This window comes from Phocoena sinus, chromosome 2, assembly GCF_008692025.1.
Source record: "Phocoena sinus isolate mPhoSin1 chromosome 2, mPhoSin1.pri, whole genome shotgun sequence".
Classification (NCBI taxonomy): Eukaryota; Metazoa; Chordata; class Mammalia; order Artiodactyla; family Phocoenidae; genus Phocoena; species Phocoena sinus.
The window spans coordinates 44,304,395-44,323,739 of record NC_045764.1 but is presented as its reverse complement, the minus strand read 5'-3'; the positions used below and the strand labels follow the sequence as shown (position 1 = coordinate 44,323,739).

The 19,345-nt window shown below is 40.1% G+C and overlaps 1 protein-coding gene across 6 annotated transcripts in view; it reads right to left on the bottom strand.

Moving 5' to 3' along the window:
- The window catches only part of CHD2 (chromodomain helicase DNA binding protein 2), a 128,494-nt gene that overhangs the window by 10,602 nt on the left and 98,547 nt on the right, over positions 1 to 19,345 (bottom strand). For all 6 annotated transcript variants that reach the window (XM_032621112.1, XM_032621115.1, XM_032621111.1 and 3 more), the window contains 3 exons: positions 17,106 to 17,284; positions 15,022 to 15,121; positions 12,163 to 12,376 (listed from right to left, as the gene is read on the bottom strand). In XM_032621112.1, coding sequence (XP_032477003.1) covers positions 12,163 to 12,376; positions 15,022 to 15,121; positions 17,106 to 17,284 — 493 coding nt within the window. The remainder of the gene's footprint in view (positions 1 to 12,162; positions 12,377 to 15,021; positions 15,122 to 17,105; positions 17,285 to 19,345) is intronic.

Sequence of the window (19,345 nt, the reverse complement as noted above, 5' to 3'; positions counted from 1 at the left end):
ACAGAGAGAGAAACGACCCAAGAAAATATATGAAGAGATTACAGCCGAAAACTTCCCTAACATGGGAAAGGAAATAGCCACCCAAGTCCAGGAAGCGCAGAGAGTCCCATACAGGATAAACCTGAGGAGGAACAGCCGAGACACATAGTAATCAAATTGGCAAAAATTAAAGACAAAGAAAAATTATTGAAAGCAGCAAGGGAAAAATGACAACATACAAGGGAACTCCCATAAGGTTAACAGCTGATTTCTCAGTGGAAACTCTACAAGCCAGAAGGGAGTGGCAAGACATATTTAAAGTGATGAAAGGGAAGAACCTAAAACCAAGATTACTCTACTCAGCAAGGATTTCATTCAGATTTGATGGAGAAATTAAAACGTTTACAGACAAGCAAAAGCTGAGAGAATTCAGCACCACCAAACCAGCTTTACAACAAATGCAAAAGGAACTTCTCTACGCAAGAAACACAAGAGAAGGAAAAGACCTACAATAACAATCCCAAAACAATTAAGAAAATGGGAATAGGAACATACATATTGATAATTACCTTAAACGTAAATGGACTAAATGCTCCCACCAAAAGACACAGATTGGCTGAATGGATACAAAAACAAGACCCATATATATGCTGTCTACAAGAGACCCACTTCAGACCTAGAGACACATACAGACTGAAAGTAAGGGGATGGAAAAAGATATTCCATGCAAATGGAAACCAAAAGAAAGCTGGAGTAGCAATTCTCGTATCAGACAAAATAGACTTTAAAATAAAGACTATTAGAAGAGACAAAAAAAGACACTACATAATGATCAAGGGATCAATCCAGGAAGAAGATATAACAATTGTAAATATTTATGCACCCGACATAGGAGCACCTCAATACATAAGGCAAATACTAACAGCCAAAAAAGGAGAAATCGACAATAACACATTCATAGTAGGGGACTTTTAACACCCCATTTTCACCAATGGACAGATCATCCAAAATGAAAATAAATAAGGAAACACAAGCTTTAAATGATACATTAAACAAGATGGACTTAATTGGTATTTATAGGACATTCCATCTAAAAACAACAGAATACACATTTTTCTCAAGTGCTCATGGAACATTCTCCAGGATAGATCATATCTTGGGTCACAAATCAAGCCTCGGTAAATTTAAGAAAATTGAAATTGTATCAAGTATCTTTTCCGACCACAATGCTATGAGACTAGATATCAACTACCATAAAATATCTGTAAAAACTACAAACACATGGAGGCTAAACAATACACTACTTAATAACGAAGTGATCCCTGAAGAAATCAAAGAGGAAATCAAAAAATACCTAGAAACAAATGACAATGGAGACACGACCACCCAAAACCTATGTGATGCAGCAAAAGCAGTTCTAAGAGGGAAGTTTATAGCAATACAATCCTACCTTAAGAAACAGGAAACATCTCGAATAAACAACCTAACCTTGCACCTAAAACAATTAGAGAAAGAAGAACAAAAAAAAACCCCAAAGTTAGCAGAAGGAAAGAGATCATAAAGATCACATCAGAAAGAAAACGATAGCAAAGATCAATAAAACTAAAAGCTGGTTCTTTGAGAAGATAAACAAAATTGATAAACCATTAGCCAGACTCATCAAGAAAAAAAGGGAGAAGACTCAAATCAATACAATTAGAAATGAAAAAGGAGAAGTAACAACTGACACTGCAGAAATACAAAAGATCATGAGAGGTTACTACAAGCAATTCTATGCCAATAAAATGGACAACCTGGAAGAAATGGACAAATTCTTAGAAATGCACAACCTGCCAAGACTGAATCAGGAAGAAATAGAAAATATGAACAGACCAATCACAAGCACTGAAATTGAAACTATGATTAAAAATCTTCCAACAAACAAGAGCCCAGGACAAGATGGCTTCACAGGCGAATTCTATCAAGCGTTTAGAGAAGAGCTAACACCTATCCTTCTCAAACTCTTCCAAAATATAGCAGAGGGAGGAACACTCCCAAACTCATTCTACGAGGCCACCATCACCCTGATACTAAAACCAGACAAGGATGTCACAAAGAAAGAAAACTACAGGCCAATATCACTGATGAACATAGATGCAAAAATCCTCAACAAAATACTAGCAAACAGAATCCAACAGCACATTAAAAGGATCATACACCATGATCAAGTGGGGTTTATTCCAGGAATGCAAGGATTCTTCAATATATGCAAATCAATCAACGTGATACACCATATTAACAAATTGAAGGAGAAAAACCATATGATCATCTCAACAGATGCAGAGAAAGCTTTCGACAAAATTCAACAACCATTTATGATAAAAACCCTGCAGAGAGTAGGCACAGAGGGAACTTTCCTCAGCATAATAAAGGCCATATATGACAAACCCACAGCCAACATGGTCCTCAATGGTTAAAAAACTGAAAGCATTTCCACTAAGATCAGGAACAAGACAAGGTTGCCCACTCTCACCACTCTTATTCAACATAGTTTTGGAAGTTTTAGCCACAGCAATCAGAGAAGAAAAGGAAATAAAAGGAATCCAAATCGGAAAACAAGTAAAGCTGTCACTGTTTGCAGATGACATGATACTATACACAGAGAATCCTAAAGATGCTACCAGAAAACTACTAGAGTTAATCAATGAATTGGGTAAAGTAGCAGGATACAAAATTAATGCACAGAAATCTCTGGCATTCCTACACACTAATGACGAAAAATCTGAACGTGAAATCAAGAAAACACTCCCATTTACCACTGCAACAAAAAGAATAAAATATCTAGGAATAAACCTACCTAAGGAGACAAAAGACCTGCATGCAGAAAATTATAAGACACTGATGAAAGAAATTAAAGATGACACAAATAGATGGAGAGATATACCATGTTCTTGGATTGGAAGAATCAATATTGTGAAAATGACTCTACTACCCAAAGCAATCTACAGATTCAATGCAATCCCTATCAAACTACCACTGGCATTTTTCACAGAACTAGAACAAAAAATTTCACAATTTGTATGGAAACACAAAAGACCCCGAATAGCCAAAGCAATCTTGAGAACGAAAAACGGAGCTGGAGGAATCAGGCTCCCTGACTTCAGACTATATACTACAAAGCTACAGTAATCAAGACAGTATGGTACTGGCACAAAAGCAGAAATATAGATCAATGGAACAGGATAGAAAGCCCAGAGATAAACCCACGCACATATGGTCGCCTTATCTGTGATAAGGAGGCAGGAATGTACAGTGGAGAAAGGACAGCCTCTTTAATAAGTGGTGCTGGGAAAACTGGACAGGTACATGTAAAAGTATGAGTATGGTGTTAGGGAGTGATCGAATACCATAACACCTTACACAAAAATAAGCTCAAAATGGATTAAAGACCTAAATGTAAGGCCAGAAACTATCAAACTCTTAGAGGAAAACATAGGCAGAACACTCTATGACATAAATCACAGCAAGATCCGTTTTGACCCACCTCCTAGAGAAATGGAAACAAAAACAAAAATAAACAAATGGGACCTAATGAAACTTCAAAGCTTCTGCGCAGCAAAGGAAACCATAAACAATAAACAAGACCAAAAGACAACCCTCAGAATGGGAGAAAATATTTGCAAATGAAACAACTGATAAAGGATTCATCTCCAAAATTTACAAGCAGCTCATGCAGCTCAATAACAAAGAACAAACAGCCCAATCTAAAAATGGGCAGAAGACCTAAATAGACATTTCTCCAAAGAAGATATACAGACTGCCAACAAACACATGAAAGAATGCTCAACAGCATTAATCATTCGAGAAATGCAAATCAAAACTACAATGAGATATCATCTCACACCAGTCAGAATGGCCATCATCAAAAAATCTAGAAACAATAAATGCTGGACAGGGTGCGGAGAAAAGGGAACACTCTTGCACTGCTGGTGGGAATGTGAACTGGTACAGCCACTATGGAGAACAGTATGGAGGTTCCTTAAAAAACTACAAATGGAACTACCATATGACCCAGCAATCCCACTACTGGGCATATACCCTGAGAAAACCGTAATTCAAAAAGAGTCATGTACCAAAATGTTCACTGCAGCTCTATTTACAATAGCCCGGAGATGGAAACAACCTAAGCGCCCATCATCGGATGAATGGATAAAGAAGATGTGGCACATATATACAATGGAATATTACTCAGCCATAAAAAGAAACGAAATTGAGCTATTTGTAATGAGGTGGATAGACCCAGAGTCTGTCATACAGAGTGGAGTAAGTCAGAAGAAAAAAGACAAATACCGTATGCTAACACATATATATGGAATTTAAGGGGGTAAAAAATGTCATGAAGAACCTAGGGGTAAGACAGGAATAAAGACACAGACCTACTAGACAACGGACTTGAGGATATGGGGAGGGGGAAGGGTGAGCTGTGACAAAGCGAGAGAGGCATGGACATATATACACTACCAAACGTAAGGCAGATAGCTAGTGGGAAGCAGCTGCATAGCACAGGGAGATCAGCTCGGTGCTCTGTGACCACCTGGAGGGGTGGGATAGGGAGGGTGGGAGGGAGGGAGACAAAGAGGGAAGAGATATGGGAACATATGTATATGTATAACTGATTCACTTTGTTATAAAGCAGAAACTAACACACCATTGTAAAGCAATCATACCCCAATAAAGATGTTAAAAATAAATAAATGAAGATGTGGCACACCTATACAATGGAATATTAGTCATAAAAAGAAACAAACTTGAGCTATTTGTAATGAGCTGGATGGACCTAGGGTCTGTCATACAGAGTGAAGTAAGTCAGAAAGAGAAAGACAAATACCATATGCTAACACATATGTATGGAATTTAAGGAAAAAAAATGTCATGAAGAACCTAGGGGTAAGACAGGAATAAAGACACAGACCTACTAGAGAATGGACTTGAGGATATGGGGAAGGGGAAGGGGAAGCTGTGACAAAGCGAGAGAGTGGCATGGACATATATACACTAACAAACGTAAGGTAGATAGCTAGTGGGAAGCAGCCGCACAGGACAGGGAGATCAGCTCGGTGCTCAGTGACCATCTAGAGGGGTGGGATAGGGAGGGTGATGCAAGAGGGAAGAGATATGGGAACATATGTACATGTATAACTGATTCACTTTGTTATAAAGCGGAAACTAACACACCATTGTAAAGCAATTATACTCCAATAAAGATGTAAAAAAAAAAAAAAACAACCATACGATCATCTCAATAGATGCAGAAAAAGCTTTTGACAAAATTCAACATCCATTTATGATAAAAAAAAAAACTCTCCAGAAACTGGGCATAGAGGGAAACCACCTCAACATAATAAAGGCCATATATGACAAACCCACAGCAAACATCATTTTCAATGGTGAAAAACTGGAGGCATCTCCTCTAAGATCAGGAACAAGACAAGGATGTCCACTCCCACCACTATTAGTCAACATAGTTTTGGAAGTCCTGGCCATGGCAATCAGAGAAGAAAAAGAAAAAAAAGGAATACAAATCGAAAAAGAAGTAAAACCGTCACTGTTTGCCGATGACATGATACTATAGAGAGAGAATCTTAAAGATACCACCAGAAAACTACTAGAGCTAATTCATGAATTTGGTAAAGTTGCAGGATACAAAATTAATGCACAGAAATCTCTTGCATTCCTATACACTAACAACGAAAGATCAGAAAGAGAAATTAAGGAAACAATCCCATTCACCACTGCAACAAATAGAATAAAATACCTAGGAATAGGGCTTCCCTGGTGGTGCAGTGGTGGAGAGTCCGCTTGCTGATGCAGGGGACGGGACGTGGGTTCATGCCCCGGTCCGGGAGGATCCCACATGCGGCGAAGCGGTTGGGCCCGTGAGCCATGGCCGCTGGGCCTGCGCGTCCGGAGCCTGTGCTCCACAACGGGAGAGGCCACAACAGTGAGAGGCCCGCGTACCGCAAAAAAAAAAAAAAAATACCTAGGAATAAACCTACATAAGGAGGTAAAAGACCTGTATGCCAAAAACTGTAAGACACTGATGAAAGAAATCAAAGATAACACAAACAGATGGAGAGATATACCATGTTCTTGGATTGGAAGAATCAATATTGTGAAAATGACTATGCTACCCAAAGCAATCTACAGATTCAATGCAATCCCTATCAAATTACCAGTGGCATTTTTTACAGAACTAGAACAAAAAAATCTTAAAATCTGCATGGAGACACAGAAGACCCCAAATAGCCAAAGCAGTATTGAGGGAAAAAAACAGAGATGGAGGAATCAGACTCCCTACTTCAGACTATACTACAAAGCTATAGTAATCAAGACAATATGGTACTGGCACAAAAACAGAAATATAGATCAATGGAACAGGATAGAAAGCCCAGAGATAAACCCATGCACCTATGGTTAACTAATCTATGACAAAGGAGGCAAGGATATACAATGGAGAAAAGACAGTCTCTTCAATAAGTTGGTCCTGGGAAAACTGGACAGCTACACGTAAAAGAAGGAAATTAGAACACTCCTTAACACCATACACAAAAATAAACTCAAAATGGATTACAGACCTATGTAAGACAGGACACTATAAAACTCTTAGAGAAAAACATAGGAAGAGTACTCTTTGACATAAATCACAGCAAGATATTTTTTGATCCACCTCCTAGTGTAATGGAAATAAAGACAAAATAAACAAATGGGACCTAATGAAACTTAAAAGCTTTTTCAAAGCAAAGGAAACACAAACAAGATGAAAAGACAACCCTCAGAATGGGAGAAAATATTTGCAAACGAATCAACGGACAAAGGATTAATCTCCAAAATATATAAACAGTTCATGCAGCTCAATATTAAAAGAACAAACAACCCAATCTAAACATGGGCAGAAGACCTAAATAGACATTTCTCCAAAGAAGACACACAGATGGCCAAGAAGCACATGAAAAGCTGTTCAACATCACTGATTATTAGAGAAATGCAAATCAAAACTACAATGAGGTATCACCTCACACCAGTTAGAATTGGCATCATCAGAAAATCTACAAACAACAAACGCTGGAGAGGGTGTGGAGAAAAGGGAACCCTCTTGCACTGTTGGTGGGAATGTAAATTGATACAGCCACTATGGAGAACAGTATGGAGGTTCCTTAAAAAGCTAAAAATAGAATTACCATATGACCCAGCAATCCCACTACTGGGCATATACCCTGAGAAAACCATAATTCAAAATGACACATGCACCCCAATGTTCACTGCAGCACTATTTACAATAGTCAGGACATGGAAGCAACCTAAATGGCCATCGACAGACCAATGGATAAAGAAGATGTGGTACCCATATACAATGGAATATTAGCCATAAAAAAGAACGAAATTGGGACACAGATGAATGGATAAAGATGTGGTACATATATGCAATGGAGTATTACTCAGCCTTAAGAAGGAACAAAAATGGGTCATTTGTAGAGACGTGGATGGATCTAGAGACTGTCATACAGAGTGAAGTAAGTCAGGAAGAGAAAAACAAATATCGTATATTAACGCATATATGTGGAACCTAGAGAAATGGTACAAATGAACCGGTTTACAGGGCAGAAATTGAGACACAGATGTAGAGAACAAATGTATGGACACCAAGGGAGAAAAGCGGCGGGGTGGGGATGAATTGGGAGATTGGGATTGCCATATATACACGAATATGTATATAATGGATAACTAATAAGAACCTGCTGTATAAAAAAAAAAATAAAATTAAATTAAAAAAAAAGAAAACAAACAGATTGGAGGAGTGCAGCCACAACACCAAGGCTTGCTGGTAAGCAGTATAAGCCAGGCTACAGGCGTGCAACAGATTCACCCTCAGATCCTCCAAAAGGAACCAACTCTGCTGACACCTTGATTTCAGAGTTCTGCCTCCTAAACTATGACAGGACACATTTCTGTTCTTTTAAGCCACCCAGTTTGTAGTACACTTTGTTACAACAGTCTCAGGAAACTAATACAGAGGCTTAACTAGTAGGAACTATGTGGCCTCATGGGAAATCCATCTTCCAGCTACAATTTGTTAAGATCAAAGACGTGCCACTATCTCTACTCATTTTGTTGGCCTTCCAGCATTTTTTACAGAGCCAGAGAATAATACCATAAAGGAACCTGTGTAGCTTAGCAATTTATACCATTAAAACAATATATAGTCGACCAGTGGCTTAAATTAATTGCTGACCCAGGGTGGAGCAGGCCAGGGAACCAAGAAGTAAAACACTTTTGACTATTCAACCTAAAAATTAACAAACAACAAAAAGAGACACCGTCACAACATGAAAGGATCATCTAAAGATGGCTTCAAACTAAATAGAAAGGTAGGCTTCAAAAAGGGTGTCAAGGTCTGTGGTAATATGGAGATGGCCAAGTCATACATTTCCAGAGAAAGTAAAAGGCGCTTTTCTTTCTTCTTGAACCCTCCATGGGGTAGATAACTGGTTAGGAAGTACTGACTATTAAGGAGAGGGATGAGAAATCCAAAGTTTAAATAAAAGACTACAGTTAGCTTAATAAGAAGAGTCCTTTCAAAGGATCAGAATATAAAATCAGTGACACCATATGAATGACATAAAACCAGTCTAATCCCAGGAGAAAAATCAGTACAACTGATACAACTACATCTAAGAACATGGAAACATTTCCCAGCCATCTTTTTGTACAGTCATTACCTCCCCCCACTAATAAAATGGTGTTCAATTAATTGAACTAAGATTTTTAAGATTAAAAGACATGGAACCTCTGCTTCCAGGTAATTCAGAGTAGCTGCCACAGAATTACACTCTGCCAAGAACAATAAGAAAACACCAGATAAACAGAAAATAATCTGCTTAAAGACATCAAAGAGCAGCCAAAGCAATGAAAACTAGAAGCACTAAGATTCCGAAGAGCAAAAAAAAAACCCTCAGAAGTAATAATAGTTGACTTGACTTCTGCAGCCACTGGGGAGATCTGTGACTCTGAGCCTGGGCAAGAAGCTGAATATCTGGGCTTTTCCCAGCCAAGAACCACTGTTGGAGAAACAGAGACACCGGCAGAGCTTTTGGTGGTCTTTCTAAGCTAGAGGGACACTGGACACTTGAGGGACTGCAAACACACAGCCAGTTTTCCCTTAGAACATTTGCTGAATCTGCAGGGAGCAGGAGGCTAAAAAGCTAAGCTAGATACCTTCTGAAAAGCAGAGCCGTTCAGGGCTGTCTCACGGTGCCGAGGAAACCAAGATCCTAGTTTAAGACCTGCCAATGGGGTGGGGCAGAGAGTGCAGCAGGCCCTCCGTCCAGTACCCTGGATAGCCAAACCCCAGGAACAGGGGGACCAAACGAGAACTAGATTAAGATGACTGTCTCCTACTCTATGTGCCTGGGGAGGAAAGAATAAATCCTCTCTGGGGTAGAGTGACATCATCTGGGGCTTCTACAATTTTTACAACACAGTGCCTACCATCTAATCAAAAATAACCAGACATGCTAAAAGATAGGGCTGTATGACGGAAAACCAAGGGGGAAAAAAAAAAAAGCATACAATACAAATGGTTCACAATAATTCAGATATTAGAAATAACAGTCAAGGGCTTCCCTGGTGGCGCAGTGGTTGAAAATCTGCCTGCCAATGCAGGGGACACGGGTTCGAGCCCTGGTCTGGGAAGATCCCACATTGCCGCGGAGCAACTAAGCCCGTGCGCCACAACTACTGAGCCTGCGCGTCTGGAGGCTGTGCTCCGCAGCAAGAGAGGCCGCGACAGTGAGAGACCCGCGCACCGCGATGAAGAGTGGCCCCCGCTCGCTGTAACTAGAGAAAGCCCTCGCACAGAAACGAAGACCCAACACAGCCATAAATCAATCAATCAATCAATCAATAATTCTTAAAAAAAAAAAAAAAAAAAGAAATAACAGTCAAGAATTTTTAAATACTTAAAATTAATGTGTTCCAAAACAGAGGAAAAGATGGAGAAAATCAATTTTCCTAGAAGTTTGAGAATTTTACTAGAAGATTAGAATGTACTTAAAAAAAAAAAAGGAATCCTAACATTGAAGTTTAGAAAAAAATGTATACTTTATTTTGATTATGGAACACTTGACTCTCTGTAAAATTTTATACTATGCTTCTATATATATACTATATTCTTTTAAGCTTTTGTTCTATATGTTTTCTTTTTATTACTTTTATCTTTAAAAGTAATTCACGCTCATTGTAACCAGTGAAGTAACAGACAATGGAGAAATTATTAATTTCCTCCAATCCGTCCACATTTTTACCAGCCTAAGATAACTGGTATGTGTATGTTTTCACATCCTTCTCTATGCTTATACAAATATATTATTCAAATATATACAACAGAAAACAGCTTGGTGTTTTCTTGGTGGTTCCTCAGAAAGTTAAACATAGAATTATCACATGACCAAGCAATTCCACACTCCTAGGTATACATCTAAAAGAATTGAAAATAGGCGCTCAAATAGTCGCATACAAATGTGCACAACAGTACGATTCACAACAGCCAAAAAGCAGAAACAACCCAAACATCCGTCAACTAATGAAAAGACAAATTCTAGTCTAACCATACAATGGGATATTATTCAGCCACAAAAAGGAATGAAATACTGATACATGCTACAACACGGATGGACCTTGAAAACCGGATGCCAAGTGAAAGCAGTCAGACACATATTGTACGATTCCATGGGATTCCTTTAATACAAAGAATCCAGAATACGTAAATCTATAGAGACACAAGACAGACTGGTGGTAGTCGGAAGCTGGGGAGAGGGGAGAATGGAAACTGTTTTCCTCTGGGGTGAGCAAAGTGTTCTGGCACTTGATTTAGGTGGTGGTTGCACAACATTGTGAATGTACTAAATGCCACTGAACTGTTCACTTAAAATGGTTACGTTTATTCACGTTATGTGATTTTCACTTCAATAAAGTTAAACACACACACAACAGAGATTCTGTTGTTGCTGTTGCTCTTTTTTCCCTCCAATTTTTTTTTTTTACCTATAAAGCCAACTCATTTTTTTAACAACTGCTAATAATATAGAGTACAAATGTCCTATTATTCATCTAACCATTTTTCTATTAATGGGCGATTTATTTCCAGCTTTCTGCCATTATAAGGCTGTAACAGCATCCTCATACATGTATGTGTTTGCACTACTACAGGACAGACTCCCAGAAAAAGGGCCTACGTATTTAGATATTTCAGATTATTTTCTGGAAAGACTGTAGCAATTCACACTCTTAGCAGCTTGTGTGCATTTCACCCTTTAATTTTTGCAGATCTGAATGGGTAAGAAATTGGTTTAATTTATTGTTACTTTAATGTACATTTCCCTAGCAGCAGTTGTTCATCTTGTCCTACTGGCCACTTGAATCTCCTCTTCCAAATGAATTCCCTATTCCTAACCTTTGTCCATTTTTCTATTTGGTTATCCTTCTGTTATCAATTCATAAGGAGTTTTTCAATATTAGCAGTTTTAATCATTTAACTGTCATATATAATGTAAATTGTTTCCCTGAGTCGTTCATTTGTCTTTTGCTTATTTATGTTGGTCATGTTCTTCTTAGATTTGAATTAACAGCCTTTTGGATCTTTGTCTCATGCTTCATCGCACTGAGAAAAAAGAGGGCAATAAAGTGATGGAAGAGAATAAAGCACAAAGGTCTAGCTACTGTCTTTGGAAAAAAAAAAAGATTCTTCTTTCGGCACTTTTTTTTTTTTTTAAACAACTAAGTTCTGTTTTGTTTTGTTTTTTGGTATATCTATTTATTTATTTTTATTTATTTATATTTGGCTGCGTCAGGTCTTAGTTGCGGTGTGTGGGCCCTTTGCTGAGTCGCACACTCTATAGTTGTGGCATGCGGGTTTTCTCTCTCTAGTTGTGGCACGCGGGCTCCAGAGCGTGTGGGCTCTGCAGTTTGCGGCACGTAGGCTCTCTAGTTGAGGCGCCTGGGCTTAGCTGCTCCGTGGCATGTGGGATCTTAGTTCCCCGACCAGGGATCGAACCCACATCCCCTGTATTGGAAGGTGGATTCTTTACCACTGGACCACCAGGGAAGTCCCCTGGGCACCTGCTTTTAAAACTTCACTTAATGACTCACCTGCATTACTGAAGTGTCTCTTGTTGGGGTGACTATAGTTATCTCTTGGGTGTCCATGCATCTGTGGGCCATGAGAGGCAGGCAAATGAGGCTTCTGAGGGTGAGGGTTGTGCGGGGTGTGGGACTGAGACATCAGGGAATCCCGGCTTGAACCCGAGGCCTCTGGTCGAAATGGTTTTTTACCACCAATCGCATCATCTTTCTTCTTCTGCTCCTGTAGAGTAAAAGGAAACCAAAGACCCTCAGGATCCCAGGTGGAATTCCCAAGAACAGTATAAAGATCATCACCTTTAAATATTTCCCTCTTGACTTTTGACAAGTCCCTCTCGGCTTCCCTGCTGTTTACTTCCTTCTTAGGAAAAATATGCTCATAAATTCCACTGAGCTCCCAGGGCATAGAAAGCCTCACGGAGCTCCATCTGCTGCTCAACCTGCTAGGCCACTACAAAGAAGCCAATCTCCAGTGACCTGCAGCTGTCAGAAAAAGGGCCCAGGCCAGTGGATGTCACTGCACGGGGCGAGGAACAGGGGTCAGGCTGTCAGCACTCTTGGAAATTGCTCTCAGGCCATGTAAAACTGGGACTACCAACTTCTTCAGGCTAACTCGAACAAACAACCCCTGACTAGCCCAGTGGGAACTAGTTCCCATGCCAAAGTCATCAAGCTAAACATCTAAATGTTTAAGTAACACCATACCTTTACCACACGAAATATTTGACATAAAAACATCAGAAAGTACAGTAAGGAAAAAATAAGAACTGTGAAGTGACCTAAAATTTTACCACCAAGGAAACTACTGCTAATAATTTGGTCTATGTCTTCCTGAGCCATTTTGCGTGTTTACACATAATACAGTAGACCCCCCTAATCCATGGGAGACACACTTCAAGACCTCCAGTGGACGCCTGAAACTGCAGATAGTACTGAACCCTATACGTACTATGTTTTTTCCAATACATACATGCCTATGAGAGTTTAATTTATGAATCAGGCACAGTAAGAGAATATCCGAATTGCCAGCATCACTACTCTTGTGCTTTGGGGCTACTATTTAGTAAAATAAGGATTACCTGAACTCAAGCACTGCAATACCCCAACAGTCGATCTGACAGCCAAGAGAGCTACCAAGTTACTAATGGGCAGGGAGCGTATAGTGTGGATACGCTGGACAAAGGGGTGATTCAGGTCCCACATGGGAGAGGGCAGGACGGCACGAGATTTCATCACGCTACCAGACCAGTGCGCAATTTAACACTTATGAATTGTTTATTTCTGGAATTTTCCATTTAATATTTCCAGACCATGACTGACTGCAGGTAACTGAAACTGTGGAAAGCAAACCACAGTGGGGGGAACCGCTGTGTGTGTGCACATGCGTGCGTGCGTGTGTGCGTATTTTTTTAAACAAAAATATTATTTGATATTCGTTTTTTACTTAATGTATTGTAAAAATCTTATGTGAATACTTACTTCCACAATATTATATTTATGGTTGAAAATTCCCTGATATGGATATATCGAGTCATTTCCATATAATCATGTTTAAACCCTTAATTATCTCCTTCGACTAAATTCTTAGAAGGAGAACTGCATGTTTCAGTCTTTTGGTAAATCTTACTGAACTGTCCTCCAGAAAGGCTGTGAATGTATACTATAACCCCAACTCGTGGGACCACTACTTTGATTATTCACCTTATCCTAACTTCTGATACCTAGACTAATGAAGCCCTTTACATCATTTGTCCAACTTCACTCATCCTAACTTTCTCTCTTTCCTAGAGGGCCTTTCCCCAACCATTTCATTCCCTCCTGGGGCGTTTCCTGACTATTCTTTCAGAGACTTTTTACAATGTATAAAATTCACAGTAACGTTCAGCAGTATTACTATATTATTCCTGTGTATTACTGTGCTACCATACTCTTCCATGTAAAATTAAATTATAAACCACCTGAGGCTGCTACTCCACAGCTCAGCACAGTGCTAGGCACAGGATATGCTCCTGCAACAAATACTTCTGAGCACCTGCCCTGCGCCTGGCACCATTCCAGGTGCTGAGGATACAGGAGGGGATGAGCGACATAAGACCTCAGCCTTGACATGGTAGTAAAGGAGGTATTAAATGTTCCTAGACTGGCGCTACATGGCTAATTGGGGTAGGGCCCACGTGGCAAGTCACCAGATCTGCAAACGGACATGCCTGAACAAGGAACGCTGCCCCTGCAGCATTGGCCAAATCACTTCATGCCCATGCCCCTCCACCAAAGAATGGGAGGCAGCTTCTGGGCACCTTCTCACGTTTGCTCCTTTACATGAGCGGCTGGGACCCTACGTACAAAAGCTGGAAGGACACCAAGTACATGTGGCCCAGAAAAGAACAGAAAAATTATGTGCTGCCCATAACTGTTATCTTTCAGGAGCCACATTTATAAGCTATCATAAGACATGTGTATATGGAAGAAAAGCCCTGGTGAATAAATGATTCCAGGATGTAAGAACACAGAGGAACAACTCCTTGTCAGAATTTCCACACTGTCTGGTTCCAATACATTGGCTATTTTACCCATCGGGTCTTAAGTGTTAGTTTGACTACTCGTGGAACACGTGGAGAAACTGCACAGCTAACACAGTGAAAGAGCCCACCATCCAAGACAGGCTGGGCTGTGGTGGGCTCCTGCACCCCCTCTTGGACACAGACCTCCATCTGCAAAGTAAGGGCAGAGAACCCATGCCCTTTCTAGCACCAACAACCTATGAGTCTATGATCATCTCCTTAGGAAAAAAAAACGGTAATTAAGGAATTTTTCTGTGGAAATGGTTTTTATCTGTTTGTATGAATTAGGATTAAGTTTGTATTTTACCTCTTCTTCTTGAGACCTTTTCTTGTGAGCCATCTTGTATAACTTATGCAATTTTCGAGCATCAAATTCTGTAAACTTGGAAACAAAAATCCATAGGTTCCTTAAAAAAGAAAAAATTTGTTCTGGTGAATTACAGGATTTTAAAAATAACTATTCTCTTTATAGATGGCAAGTTATTGAATTTTACTGTGGAATACTCTCCAAGTATAGAAAATAAGTTACAGAAATAATCTTTCAGGTCTTGGCAACAATAATAAATACACCTTTAAATGCTACTGTCAATAGAATTTGACCTAGGGGTCTGGAGACGAGGGTCTGTCTCACAGCTAAAACCCCTCTAATTTATTTCACTGGCACCTAGGGCTCCGGACCTAACGTCTTCCCCCACCTTCTGCACTCCCTGGACTCTGCCAGGCAATCTGTCATTACCGCCATATCACAGGTGGGGATCTATGTACGGTTGGGCATCTCTGCATTGCTGCCCCTTCTTTCCTCCTAGTCGTCACCACCAAGGCCTGTCATTTCTACCTTAAAACTCCAAGGGATTCTTCTCCTCCAATTCCATTGCACTCACTCTAGCATGGCATTACTGTCAACAAGGGAGTGACTGGTAAAACGGGTATGTAGGACAAGGAGTCACAGGTAACCTCCGTGAGCTGGAACAGAAGGCTCACATCCTCCCACACTTCCTGGAGAGCAGTCACACCACACCGTGCCATGCCACTCAGAGGACGCTGCCCTGGCTCCGGGCAAGTAAACCTGCTGCACAGTGTGGAAAACCACTGCCTGCCTTTCTAAAGCCTTCTGTAATAGGGCATCAGTCATCTTAACGAACTGCCTTTAAACCCTAAGACCCTCCCAGTCCCTTCACTGTCCCACTTTCAAGGCTTTGCTGAAGCCTGAGACCTCTCCTCATCTAAGCAGGTCCACTCTGCTCTTCCATGCCGGCTCGAGTGTACCTGCCCAGCCCTCAGTAGACTTCCCTCCCTCACTACTCCTCTGCGTGTGCTTATTCCTTCTTGGAATTCCTACTGTACTTGATCTTCCAATCACCACTTCATCGTGGACAGTTCCTCACAAGTGGGCAAGGAACTGCTTATGAACCACAGAGCAGTCCAGGACCACAGTACCTGGCACATCTAAACACAGACTAGCCCCAGTGCACAGTATCCAGCCCAGCTTCGTGGATCTATACATTAGGATGACGCATTTTCGTTACAGAAAGCCAGATGGCTAGATACAGGGATCTGGTTTGGGAACAGTGTAAAAGGAAAGTCAAGCCACATTTCAAAACTTAGATCTTCTTTTTTTAATGGGTATGAAGCATGCTATGGATAGCATCATGACAGAAGGTTTTCTTAAATCTCTTTTTCACTCAAAAGCCAATCCACTGATATTAGGTATATTATACAAAGATAATTACGTTAACCATGAAGTATCAATATATGAGTTCAACGTAACTGTGGAGTATGGAAAGAGACTTAATGTTACAATTGTCTTTGAGAAATTCCAGTCATGTTTTCTTAAAACATCAAAAGTGAGTATATAAATGAATATATGTAAGTCATAATGCCTTACAAACTGAAGTTCTGGATTAACTGCATTAATCCAAATTACTACTAGAGCTCTTCAATTATTAAAGAGAAGAGAACTCATAGCTCTAGTGGTTTTAGTCTTTGCTTCCTCTCATGAGGTTAGCAGAGAACTAACCAATTAGTTATTATATTATCTCTGAATATTAACCTGAGATGGGTAAAGTAGTGAAATTATAGATGGTTTCTATCCCTTCCAGGTCTAAAGACTGGGTCTTTAATCTGAGGACAGGCCAGCAAATCCAGCATCACGGTATTTCTCTCATAAAGTAATGACATCATCCTACCCATTCAAAAGATTGGTCTCAGAGGAATGGCCTATTTCAGGAAAAGAAAACTGAAGCCTGCAGGTATGCTGCTAAGAGACTGCTTTTGCTGGGAAAAAAATATTTCATTAGGTGGCTGTGTCATGTTGCACAAAACAAAACAGAACCCCTAACACACACTTTGTCATAAAATCAAACCAGGCAATTTGAGGCTGTGGCTGCTTACCTCCTCCACAGTTTGATGTGCTCCTGGTCTGAGTAAGCTTTAAGGCACTCGGCTATCCGGTCCCCGATTTTCAGCAGGCAGTTCCGGGTGTGCTCCAGCTGTTCCTGTACACTGAGCCCCTTGTCAGGTTTATCCAACTGTTTCAGTGCCTTTTTCACAGGCCTCATCCTCTCCTTACACTGGAACAGACCAAGAGTAGAGACATAAAACATCTGCATCAAAGACAGCTTCAGCTGTGCTTACTGGACCCTAAATTCCCAGACAACACACAGCATCCCCCAGGCCACATAATCACTAGATTATGAAGAAGAGAAGCAGGTAATGGCAGGGGAACAAGTATAAATGTTAGAGTCGGAAAAACCTGAGGTTCAAGTCCCAGCTCCATCGCTCAGAGCGATGACTTTTACAGCTTACTTGGCCTCTCAAAATGCTGCTCTGTTTCCTCATCTGCAAGAGGGGCATGATAATCTCCCAAGGCCATTATGAAGATAAATGAGAAGCAAAATTATAGACCTAACCTGAAAACCTCCCATCACAAACTATCTAAAACTACAGGATAAAATATTTACAAGTCCTTGAGACTTGTAAGAAACTGAGGGAACGGCTTCCAGACAAAGATAGTAGACTGAACACAAAAATCTTTTTCTCCCTCTCCCCATCCACTAAAACAACAGTAAAGAAATCGCCGTAAGAAGAGATAAGCCCACAAAGACATGGAAAACGAGAGGAAGCAACAGCAACAAAATATTGGCAGCAAGCGAAATGACTCAATAGACCTGAGACAATGAAATCCTAACCCAGCAGTGGAGAGAACTGAGAACCAACCTGATTTATACTGCAATTCCTGCAGAGGCTAGCTAAGTATCTCTGGAAGTAGGGATGAGGGCTAAAAATAAGGATTTTGTTTTGTTTTGTTTTGTTTTTTTAAGACTGCCTAAGAGGAACAGATTTATAATAGACGCCCAGACTTCCAACTCTGCCCGACAAAAGATATGGAGGTTTATTCCTTGGAGAGGATAAAAGAAAAGTCTCTGAACTGGGCTACACAGGCATAGTTGAGAGGCAAGGCTACTACACTGAGAATAGCACTGTATGAATATATGCATATTAGATAAGCCACCGCCCAGTCTTTCTATTTATTTATTTTTTGCCTCTCAGATTCTAGAACGAAGAAAGCCAGGCCTTAACCCTCCAGTCAGGAGACTGGAGGATTCTTGCCCCCAAAATCCGACCACCCAAGAGGAAGAACCAAATGATGCTGACTCCCCACTGGAAGTTTTCCAAGGAAGCAGCCCAGCCAGATCACCCTACAGAGAACACTCTCAAAGTCAATCAAGCCCAACCCACATGTTCAGAGCTTCCAATCAGATGTTTAGTCCCTACTCTTAGATACGAGCAGACAACCAAGGATTACCAAGCCATTTGAAAAATATCTAACATGAGCAACGGAAAACAAATCTAAGAGAAATATAAAAACATTCAGAGAACCATATGGGGAAAAATGATCTTGGAAATAACACGTGACAAGAGAAATGAAAACCTCAAAAGAAATAACGGCAGATAAAGCTGAGGAGATCTCCAAGAAAGTAGAGTTAGAAAAGAAGAAATGGAAGAAAGTTTAAGATAATATTAGGGACCACTCCCAAAGTCCAACATCCGAAAAGTAGGATAAAATTAAGAACTGAGGAGGAAATTATCACAAAATAATTTAAGAAAATTTCTCTGACCTGTAGGGCATGGTTGTCAGCCACTAAGTATCTAATATAAGGAACTATTAAGGCACATGTCCATGTAACTTCAGAAGAGTGAAAATCTGACAAACTTCCATCACTTTGTGATAATTTCCATAGCTATATACTTACAATTTATTTTTCAGTATTGTACTTAAATTTTTTAAAAGTACACAAAATAAACTGGAAGATACATGACTGTAACAGATAAAAGATTAGTATTGCGAATGGATACAGGATTCCTATAGAAAAGGTAAGAAGAGAAAAATTACCTGGAACAGGCAAAGGATGTGAAAAGGCAATTCACCAGAAACACGAATGCCCAATAAATGTGAAAGTAAATGTTCAACAGCACCACTGGTCAATAGATCATACCTCTTAGATTGGCAAAAATTAAGAAGTTAGAAATTACCGAGTGTTTCCGAGACTGGGAAGCAGTTGGAACTCATATTCGTTGCTGGAAAGAGTGCAAATCTCTACAATCACTTTGAAGACTAATTCCACAACATC